Raw genomic sequence first — 12,191 nt, 5'->3', positions numbered from 1 at the left:
ATTTTGAATTCCATCATGCAGGCTTTTTTTTTTTTTTCTTTTCTCTTCTGAAGTTTTATTACAACAACAGAATTCCCAGGGAGCTTTAGGGGCAAGGTTCGCATAATATTGCCCTAAAGTTTTGCTCAAGGGGTGGAATCTGCTGATCTCCTGATCATCTTTTTGTGGTGTTTCTCTTTCTGAAAGATGCAGTGCGCAGTCTTACAGAGTTGTTAACTGTGTACAGATTTTTTTATTGTTTACCAGACAGTGCACATCTACGAACCTTTCATGATGATTTCTTTCTCTGACCTCTCAGTGACTAGGCATCTTGTTCCTTAACACCGAGGGAGGCTGAAAAATGCTTGAGTTGCTCAATGTGTGCCTTCTATACCAGTTTCAAAATGGCTTATTCTTCTGGTTTCCATGGTGACAATTAACACTGTTACAAGGCATTGTTCCAGTCTCCATTTGGACAGAATTTTCGGGTGTGATTTTTCACACAAAAAATGTTTTATATAATTTTTAAAGAAAATTTAAAAAGAGAAAAAAAAAGACACAGTTTAGCATAAAGTGTCGAAAAATGTGTCTCAATCAGCCTGCCTGTATTTCTTATAATGTTTTTATCAGGGGAAATAAGGTTTTAACTTGCTTTGTTTTGGAATTGAACTTCTTTTGGCTTAAATATTTTTCCCAAACTTCTTAATGGATAAATGGTACTGCATTTATTTTAACTCCTTTCTTTGTGCTTCGAGAAGTATTGATTGTATTGAGAGAGAAGGAATAAAGGCCAAATTCTTTAACTTACATAACAATGTTTTGGATTTATTTAGAGTGTCCTCAGGAGCACAAAACCAAGCATGCATGCACATAGCTAATCATGCTGTAAATATTCTGCAGTTTTTACAGTACATTTTGTTTGGGGTTTTTTTTTCCCCAGTTTATATGACAGGTGTTGTGGGAAATTAAATATTACCCATTTATTTATTATTGTGGTTATTGCAAGAAAACTGTGACCTTAACTTGCTTAATCTCATTTTTTACTATTAAACAGTAATCTATATCATAACATCCACAGACTGTCACAATAGAGCAGTCTTTGCTCACTTAAAGCTGAGGAAAGAATGAATCTGAAGATTAAATTATCTTCTCACCACAGGATTAAGTAGTCCTACCAGACTAGGGTTGTGCAGCCGTGATAGAGCTGGTAGCTAATTTTTCCATGCAACTGCTCAGAGTGTAGGTGTTTAATGGAATAAAAAATAGCATTAGCAATAGCATCTCATGCTATCAGTTCTCAAACCATACCTCCTGTACATTAAGCTCTTCCCTTAACTTAAAATATGCACTGCATATTAAATATCCAGGAGTGAAACAATACTGACTCTCAGTCATATACCAATACATCTGATAATCAACTGAAATCTCTTATCTTTTACTGTTACTGTATAATGCATTTTCTATCAATCAGCAATTTTGTCATGCTTGTTTATACTGTAGGTTACACGGTGACAAAGACAGCACGTACATAAAACCTGGCTTATTTAGTTTTTAATGTGATAACCTTTTATAACATCTGTCACACTGTTTGGATTATGCAGCACTGAATTATTTTATCTAGTCCAAAATTAAATGAAATGTCTTCTCTTTCTAAGTTAACAAGAGCATTGTAGTGTAGTTATGAAACATGCAGTGTGTTTTATTTCGTCATCAGTCCTGCACTGCCCAGGAACATCCCCAGCCCAGGCAGCAGCCAGTGCTAGCCTGGAGCAGGTGATGAGCAGTAACTGGCTGTGCCTGCACCAGTGACACACAGCTAGAGGACTCCCTCAGTCTATTAATTCACTGACAAAAGAAGGGAGTCGCGCGCACTGGGTTTCAGTGCCTAGCAAATTGGACTCTGGATTCCCTTTGATATTACATGTACTTATGGAAATAATTATGCAAATCCTTTTCGGCTATATCATCTTTAAATAGAAATCAGATTACATAAAGAAGATTGTAATCTTCTCCAGCAGCCATTCTAGCCGAGAAGGCAATAAAACAGGACCAGGAATCATACTTGTTGAACACATCAGTGGAATAAAATGGTGCTGCCTCTTGGGGTCCAGCCCTAGTGCGCAGCCTGGTAGGTACTGCCTACAGCTGTACACATCTCAAACCTCAGCCACAGCACAGCGAGTGTCAAAAGGCAAGTTCTTCATAAACAATTCCTTGGGTTTTACCATGCATATTCATGCAATTTTGGATACGCAGACACCTGATCAGTGTTCATTAATAATGAGAAATGGTTTAAATCACCTCATTTAAAACATTTGCTCTATGATCCACAAATGACTAATATTTGCTGAAGTTTACATAATACAAATGATGTGCATGTGTTGTGTAAATGAGAGATTAAAATATGAAACTAACAATATGCAAACATATGCATGGAAATGCTGAGAACCTGTTAGCTGAAACAGTGATTTCACACCTTTATTATTTTCTTTAAGCTGTCTGCAATTGTATTTTTGCTTTGTTTTCCTACAGAGCATGCTCTTGGATCTGGCAAAGGCACCCATGTTTTAAACAGTCCTAATTTTGGTTTAATTTTTTATATTTAGCCCAGTTATTAACATTTTCAGTATGAGCTGCAATAGCAGTTTTCTTGACTGAATTTGAAGCAAAGAAAGCTTAATGTTTAGGAAGCAATTTTCTAATAGCTTTGCATAATTTATGTAAGTCTTGTAAACACCTTTGCAAGTATATGTGCTGAAGTCTCTTCTTTCAGTAAAAGGCACAATTTTGGCCATTTCAGAAGTCTCATTTCACTGAGTCTTTTCACACTTAATTAGCTTAACTATATGGAGGGTATGTATATGTGGATGCCTGGATTTTTTTTTTTTTTAAATTTACTGTACTAACTATGAAAACATAATTAACCACTATAGTAACCATTATATATAATAGTTAAGTCATGTTTTTGAAAAATACAGTTTTAAGAAAAATATTTATTTTCTAGTTTTTCTATATATTAGATCATATTTTTATAGACTATATAAATAATATAGTCCTAAATATTTAGAAAGTCCTATGAAAGAATTTCTGAAAGAAGTTTTATACCTGTTGTCTCTGTTCTTTTTTTTTAAAACAATGAATAACATTGCACAAATAGAAGGTATTTTCAACTTGAAGAAAATATTGGAGTTTATTAACATTGTGGCTGTTCTCATTTGTGGGCCAGTTCACTGTTCATGTTGGTTGATGCAATAAAAATCAAGTAACTGGTATTGTGTTTTAGGGGAACTATTTGTAATTGTTTTTTGAAGGTCAAACTCACATTTTTCAGGCCCATGTGCGACACAGAAACCAAAATGGGAGAGAGAATAAATAAACTCTAGAGGAAACATAAGTATCAAATTATTTCCTTGGGATTTTTTGTTTCATTTTGGTTTGTTTTCCATGAAGAACCTCAGTGTTACTTGCTGAAGCACATATTTTAAAAATAAGACACCAATAACCTGAATGAGACAAAGGCAGATTGAGATTCATATGGGAGAGTGTTGGTGGATATTATTGTACAAGTGAATATTGTGAGAGAGTGAATATTACTATGTGTAATTGTGTAACCAATTTCTAACTACCTGCATAGATGTGCCACCCAGAACTCTACGTGCTTGGTACCCAAATCTCTTATGATATGTTTTGAGAAGGTTGTGTGCTTAAAAAAATAAAATGACAAAATGTCAGATGGAGCGTGATCATAACCGGGCGCATACAATTAAAGTTTATTTTTTTATGGGAAAAACTCTCTACAGCAGCTAATACTATACATTTCTTTTCATTTTAGAGATACAATGTAGAAATGTCAATCAGGCACCCAAAAAAGATGGAACTGCTTAGTAAGGTTGAAGCTCTGAAGAAAAGTGGTGTTTTACTACCAAACGATCTCCTTGAAAAAGTGGATTCAATTAATGAAAAATGGGAACTGCTTGGGGTATTTGCATTTTTATTACTGTTTGTGGGTTATGTATACATTTTTGTGTGTTGAAGTACACTGTCTGTCTGATTTCTAATTTGGAGCACAAATATCTCTCTCTTTCAATCTACCACGTATATTTCAAACAAGCTACTCATTCTATTATAAAAACTCCATAGCCTTTTCCTCTTCTGTTGATTTTTTTTTATTCCGTGCTTGTCTCCTGTCTGACTTTAATAATTTTAGTTCTTTAATACATAAAAAATGTAAGTAAAATATGCCATGTATTATGGGTATGCACCAAGTCAACTATAATGCAGTATATCTGATATACACTGACTGTCATGCTTGAGTGAATGTTAATAGAATTTATTCTGAAGGTACATGTTAGAGACATCTACTGTTTAACTATTTACTATACCTTTAAGATGAAAAGTGGGGTTGTCACTGCATATTTCAGGTCACACTGATGGCTCAAAAACAAATACACAGATTCAGTACAAATCTGCATACCTGAAGCTGAGAATACAGCCAGGATATGTTTCATGCTGCTGTATTCATCTCACTTTTGACAAAAGCCAAAAAAGTTTCATGTAATTCATTTCACGCTATGATGGGCTGGGTCTCAGCCAAAGAGTGAGATACAAGAATCTGGCAAAAAAGCAATATAGGGATTCTGTTACCCAGAGACCGGTGATGGCACTGTGCAGGAGACACTATTGTCCTATTGTTGTAAAACAGCTGAGAGAGAGAGGTCAAACTATATATTTTTCCATCCACTTCTCTCCTTAATTGCCTTCACTTCAAATCAAGGGTAAGATAAATTTATAAATTACTTTAAATGATTAATTATAGATGTGTAATATTAGCAATACAGTTGAATTGCATAATTTTGCATGCTATTATCCTAGTTTAAAAATATTTCTAATATATTATGAGTAAGATATACATGCAGTCTGCCAACAGATTTTAAATACTGACTTGAGCCACTTTAGGTGATGTGGTAATGCAATAGCCATTTCAGAGGGTGGGGCTTTTTTAGTTAAGCAGAGTTACTTCTAATCACTTGATTCTCTAAATGTGCAAATTGTCAGAAAATGTTAAAATTTGCCTTATGACCAGTCAGCTTATTACTTTTAATTTTAATCTGCAGCATCACCACAAGCATTTGGAATTTCTTTGATCATTAATAAATTTACTGATTTAGAGAGGATTTACTAACCCAATCTTTTGCATCTGATCATGACAACTTTTTATTTTTAAAATAATTTCAAATGTAAGCCTTACATTTATGAATTCCAGTGTATTTAATCAGCTTAATTCAGTGGCACTGATTAAAGCTGTTGGGATATAAAACTATGAAATAAGATGATAATTCTTAAGATCTAGGCAAACTGTCTTAAAAAAAATTGGAAGCCCTTTGCTTCTCAGTATGTTAAAATCAAAATATACCTCCATATTAAATTTTGTCATTAATTTCAGCATTTACAGAAAAATAAAATGTAACTATTACAGCATTTCTGCTAAATTCAGTTTCATGAATAATAAGCAGAGTTTGATAGAGTTTTGTTTAATTTAATAAAAACCTATGCAGAAACTAACAGCACTAGACATACTGTTTTAATTGGCATGATTACATTTTAATTGGCATGAAAAAAATTAAAGACAAGGATTTTAACTTCTAACAATGGCAAAATAGAGGGATATGGTTTTTAATATTACTTTCATCTAAGGTGAACACTGTGGAATGGAAATACATTAGAATGAAATGTCAGTGGTGCGTACAGTTTAATCTGTGAAATTTTGTCCCCTGTGCTGAATATTACTCTGTCTCAATTGCATATTAAACAACCCTATCAAGGCAGGCATTGGCATCTGCTGTGCTGACACAAATTGTGAATTAAATGAAATTGATGTCCTCTGTCGTATATTTATGAAGACGGACCATTCTCTGAAGTATTCTGTTTATGAAGAATTTATGATTGCAAACTGTTCCAGAACAAAAAAGTGGCAATAAATTCTTTTTTGTGACCCTACCCTCCAAGGGCATTGATTTCACCTCCTGCTGCTACTTTTGTTGCAGCATAAAAACAATAGCTAGTGCTGGATTCCACTGAGGGTCTTCAAATTATCAATATTTGCACCATGAAAATAGAAGGGTATTGCCAAGAAAGAATGTTTTCAGTTATGATCTCCTAAAGATATGATTTACAGAATGCCACATAGCAGATTAATATCTGTTGCTCTAATTTTATTTGTGTTTTAAAGCTTATTTTGGGAAGCTAATTTCATTGTTATAAATTACATTCCAGTAACTTTTATAGCATGCACTTCCAACAGACAGACATACTGGGTCACCTAAAACTGTATCTTCATGTTACAACAATTAACCACCACTAATTATCAGTTTAAAAGGTTATTGGATGTGAATGGCAGTGTATATTCAATATTCTACAATCAGTAACACAGATCTGGTGCTTATAATAAGTGTCAGCCTGACAGCCTCTTATAGGCCAGATAAAATACTGCTTGGCATAGGAGAAACAGGCAACAGCACATCTCTCTTCTAGTGTTAAAGGATTGCCTTTCAAAATACTGAAAAGGAAGGTAACTTTCTATCCTTGACCTCTTCAGAATATTCATTAAGCACCCAGCTTCCACTATCAAAATGTTATTCAGTGAGTCTCTTATTAGAAATACTACTTTGAAAAGCTGGAGTAAACTAGTTTTATTAGCAATAACAGACAAACGTTTGGTCTGGTCCATTATCTCAAAGTGGATGCTTAGCACGGAGAACTGAAATTTGAATTTGGTTGCCTAAAAAGTTTGCCTTATGTTCAGGAACAGTGAAGATTTTCGGTGTCTGAATGAGTCCAACCACTGAAAACCAAACCAGCTTTTGTGACCTAACTGTTCCTCTATACAGCCTCAGGGCTACATGAATGAAAATTATAACATAACAGTTCATACCTCAAAAAATATCTCAGTTTTTCTCCAAAAATTTGAACGGTACCTTGGATAGGAGTCTGGAGAATGCAATGATTGTCATATTTTCTGTTGCTGCCTAGAAACCAGTAACTCTTATACTGGTTATATACTGGTATATACTGGTCTTATACTCTTAGCCATAAATGTCTAAAGCCACAGACAAATTCTGTAGAGTAACTAGTTTACAAAGTTAAGAAGAATTTTGTCTCCTCTGTCCTTAATTACTCTTAGTAAACACTAATTTATAATCCTTCTAGCAAAATCATTGACCCAGAGAGAACAGCATAAGTGAGAAACAAGGATAGGAAAATTGAAATGTATTGAAACAAGGAAACAAAGAATGAAATTGATTGATATTAGTCATAATTATTAAAAACCCACATCTCTAGTCATTTAACAGATTCTTCTTGTTGCACATTAACCTATATATGTTTTGGTACATAAGACTAATCTATGTTGTTTTTTTTTTTATCTGATGCATTAGAAAACCCTAGGAGAGAAGATCCAAGACACAATGGTAGGGCACAGTGGGTTAGGTCCACGTGACCTGCTCTCGCCTGAAAGCGGCAGCCTGGTAAGGCAGCTGGAGGTCAGGATCAAAGAGCTGAAAGGGTGGCTGAGAGATACAGAGCTTTTCATCTTCAATTCCTGTCTGAGACAAGAAAATGAAGGAACAATGAATGCTGAGAAACAACTGCAATATTTTAAGGTAATAAAAAAACTATCATAGCTTTTGTAGAGAAACTCTGGTGGGGTAAAATATTTATCTTTTATCATAACATAATGCAATGCCTGTATATATTTAATTATATATTTTCTCCTTCATTTATGCGTTCACTCACATTTATTTTATTGAATCCTTACAATAATATTTATTTTATAAATATTTTTTGCAAAAGAGGTCTTTAGAGGGCTAATTGCACCACGATAGTAAAAGCAATAGTATTCTTTCCTTCTGCCTCACTACAAAATACAGAATCATAGAATGGTTTGGGTTGGAGAAGACCTAAAAGATGATCTATTTCCAATCCCCCTGAAATGGGGAGGGGCAAAAAAAAAAGCTGCTGAATTTTGTTACAGAAAGCTTCACTCTGAATTTCACTCTCAGCATAAGGTAATTAAGGTCTTGTGTGATCATCAGTTTAATAACCTATATCTCTGCACATATGAGTCAAGAACAGCCTATCTGAGGTAACAATTACAGTGAGCTAAATTTAGCATACTTGAGAAAGCATTCAAGGTTGTGGCGACTGGGTACATGGAAAAGACATATGCATGGTGAGATTTGTATTAATCTAGGCCACGTCCTAAGCCTAAGCCTGAAGATTTATAGAAAAGAGGGAAAAGATTGTAGTCACAATGCTTTATTCAGGTGATAAGCTCTTTCAACCAAAGGCCAGTGTTCAGCTTTGCAACTGACTTAGTGGAGGTTGCATGTTTTGTTCCATTCCCTGTAAGTAGTGGTTACATTCAGGAAAGAGGGCTAATTTAGCAAACACACCTGGTAGAGCTGTGCAATTTTCTTCTCTTCATAGTTTCTAAATAAACCCTCACCCAAGTCATCATTACAGGTCACTTTACTCTGCAAGTGATCTTTGACCAAAGAATAAGAAAGAATCACAAGTCATTGTTGAGCTTTAAGGGTAAAGAGGTTTTTTTTCTTTTCCACTAGTACACCAGGGTGTCTAGGGCAACAGCAGTCTCAAGGGGATGCACAATTTCTTAAATATGCACCTCAAAGAGTATGTTACCAACACTTCTAAACATACTTTATTTTGTACAAGCATTCAAGAAAACAGCAGAAATATTATTTTCTTACCATTTAGTCATTCCTTAACTCTTCATTTTTCACTAATGATGATTAATGAGAAGGGTGTGTCAATGTAGATAAAGTCAATGGTTTTCAGGTTCCTGAACTTGTCCATTTGAAAGCAATTTTACGTTTCTTATGACATCAGTACTATTTTTTAAATGATTTTCAGTCTTGTGCTAATGAGGGAAAACAGTCATGATGATTCTGTTTCATGTATCAGCATACTTCAAAGCAAGCAATTAGGAAGGACTGTTGATAGACCTGCAGAACTTCACAGCAATACATGCATATTTTCCATACAAAATGCTGGACATTTTTATTTCTGTAGAATATTATTTAAGTGCAGAACTATGTATTTAAAAATCTAATTTCAGGCAAGTTTTTTTTAAATCTAATTTTTTTTAATATTCATTTACGCACACACAGAGTAATACCATTCTACATATTTTGTGCATAAATCTCTCAAATTAAATCTTTTTACACATATATGACATGATATCATGCCAAAAGCTCTAGCGATGTTAAACAGTATAGTGTTATCCACCATGATGTAGCCAGAGTATTTCCTTACTCAGTTGATTATCTATTAATTACACAAATAATACATTAATTATTTTCAAAATGGTAGCCATTAGAGTATAAAAAATAATTACCTATCAAATATGGTGAGAGCACATAATTTTGTCATATATATTGAACCATCTTTGTCTCATTAAATCTGAAATTCACTATAAGTAAGTTTTCCATTCTTCACTGATCTCCTGGGGAAGTGTATAAAAGAGAAAATGGATATAATTAACAATACTGCAATGTATAATACATATATTTGAGAGAGAACATTTAGAACATTTTCAAAAACATTAGCTATGCCACTAGTAGAAAACCTGCTGGGGTTTAGTTTGACTTACTTTCCACTTAAGAATTTAACCTTATTACTGCTTTCACTGTGGTAAGTGAATCATTGTTTCTTAATGGAAATTTACTGTGATGCACCATCCCAATACACACAGCCACTGTACACAGGGAAACATTTTTAATAAAATAAACTCAACAATGCCATTGATTTCATTCCATAATGTTATGCTTTAAATTAGAGTTATGCCTTAGGAAAAACCGTTATTCCATTTTTTGAGGTGTTTTGCTTCCATTTTGAAATTGGAGGATGAATCAAATGTGTGCTCACGTGCAGTTGGGACCCAAGATGAGAGTGATGTGGTAGGAGGAGTAGTTGTTAAATTCACTAGTAGGAAACTATTTCTACTTCTTTGTCTTTTTTATAGAAAATCATGCCATATAAATTTAAGTGTTCTTTTTATTAAAGACTTTGCTACTGCATTATTTTCTTTTGGAATAGTCCTGGAATAGTCCTATAATAATACCTAGAATTTCTATAGTACTGTCCAGTCAAAGAGCTCTACATGCTGCACAGGCATTACTGAACTAAGCCCCACTAAACATTTAAGGTAGGTATTATCATCCCCTTTTTAGGAATGAGGGAAATAAAATACTTGGAGATCAAATCACTTTTCAAGGTGTTCACAGAAAGTCAAGTGTAGCCTAGCCACAGCTTCTGTTCAAGAAGGGAGAAAGACTAAACACAAGTTGCTGAGCTGTAAAGGGGGAAACCAGGATGTCTGAATGTGGTTATTTTGTCTGTTGCAACACAAAATGTAGACTAAAAAATTTTAAAAAATCCTTCAAATTCTTGAGCTCATCATAGTTACAAATATATGTTTATTTTATTTATTCATGCTATTTATTCCTCTTTAAGTCCTTTGAGTTCATGTTTTCTAGCTTTCTATAGAAAATGATGTGGTCAAGAACCAGAATCTTACTTTTTAAACGAAATCAAAAATTCTCAGGATAAACACATAGTTCTAGCCCCTGCAATACCAAATATAATAAGACTAATAATTGGCATAACTGATTTTTTAAACTAACAGTATACAGCTATTTTGTGGATCAAGAGAGATTTGGAGCTGTAAAGAATGAGAAGGAATAATAAAAAGACTTTGCATTCTTTCATAAAAGTTTTACCAAGTTTCATTTGACTAAGGTCTAGCCAGAAATTTATGTGCCTGTTGGCTTGTCAGTAGAAGTGGCCTGCCATGTTTCTTTTATGTGTCTGGGACTTCAAAAAGCTTGGTTTTTTTCTTTGCAAAATTCTCTCAAAAAACAGCAAGAGAGCCTAAATAATTGGTCATATATTTCTGTCACTTGCAATGAAACTTAAGACATTAAGTGTTTTATACAGAGAAATGATCAGCCTCCAAAAGTTGTTTAGGGTTTGGCTCACAGATCAGCTGCTCAAGAACAAACTTAGACTTGTGAGTACCTGTCTGTCTCAGTATCCTTTCTCAATCATGTACAACTGGGAAAGCCTCTAGTGTTTCCAGTGGCAAGATTTATAAAGGAACTTGTTCTCTTTCTCCTCCAAACTGTGATGGGGAGCAAGATTTTTCTCTTTAGAATGGGATTTCAGCAGACATTTTGTTTGGCAAAAGTAATGTTGCATTTCGTGTCATTTCCTGATCTGGTTTTATTTGAAGCAATAAGCAACATGCTATATAGAGTCATACCTGTCTCTTAAATCTTTATTTGTGTCTTTAACAAAAGTAGTCTCGCTTTTCAGTAGTACTGAAACCTTGTGGTTTTCATTCACTTTAGTCAATATATCCATTAAAGAAATCAGACTACTTAATCATACAAAACATGTTGAAATTTCTTCTCATTTGAAATTTCTAAAAGTCAACGGTTTATTGAATTCCACAGCTAGTATTATTTGTTGCTATTTCTGCTTACCTTGTAAACACTGTAAATTTTGTGATGGTTGTAACTATTTCTAATGACTAGACCCCCTCAGAACTGTAAGTTTTCATCTTCCACTACATTTATGACTTAAGCATACCAGATGATGTAGTGTCATTTAAAAAAAAAGTATTTCTCATCAGCATCTCTTATTTCTCCAATGCCTAAGGCAACTGAACTTTCTGATTAAATAATATAAATTGCATTGGTAATTAATAGTCCATATGTCTTATGATGTTTTTTATATTTACTGAAAAGTTTGTAGAAGAGTCAACACTGTACATCAGACAAAAATACTAGTTAAACGTACTTCAGTCAAATAAAACACAAATGAGTTTAGAAGCATTTAAGATTGTGGCCAAAATGAAGTAAAAACTATTGATGTTGAATAAAGGTTTAGAGACTCAGAAATGAAAGAAAATGCTGGCTGTTCCTACTGGTGGCAGGAATTGCTTTCACCACTGCTTTCTGGATCCTTTACAGTTTTTAGAATGATGCTTACTGGCAGAGCTGCAATTAAAGAATTACAGAATTTCAAGATGCATGTAACAAAGGTATGCAAAACAGTCTGCCACAGAAAGTCCAGAAGAGGTCAAGCTGGATTTAATCCTTTTCACAACTCTATGATGAAAAAAAAAAAAA

The 12,191-nt window shown here is 34.0% G+C and overlaps 1 protein-coding gene across 8 annotated transcripts in view; it reads left to right on the top strand.

Annotated features, from left to right (window-relative positions):
• Window positions 1–12,191, top strand: part of AKAP6 (A-kinase anchoring protein 6) — a 294,626-nt gene that overhangs the window by 241,259 nt on the left and 41,176 nt on the right. For all 8 annotated transcript variants that reach the window (XM_064424001.1, XM_064424002.1, XM_064423994.1 and 5 more), the window contains 2 exons: window positions 3,812–3,958; window positions 7,413–7,637. In XM_064424001.1, the coding sequence (XP_064280071.1) occupies window positions 3,812–3,958; window positions 7,413–7,637 (372 nt within the window). The remainder of the gene's footprint in view (window positions 1–3,811; window positions 3,959–7,412; window positions 7,638–12,191) is intronic.

Source organism: Passer domesticus, chromosome 6 (assembly GCF_036417665.1).
Source record: "Passer domesticus isolate bPasDom1 chromosome 6, bPasDom1.hap1, whole genome shotgun sequence".
Lineage (NCBI taxonomy): Eukaryota > Metazoa > Chordata > Aves > Passeriformes > Passeridae > Passer > Passer domesticus.
This window is presented reverse-complemented; position numbering and strand designations above follow the sequence as displayed.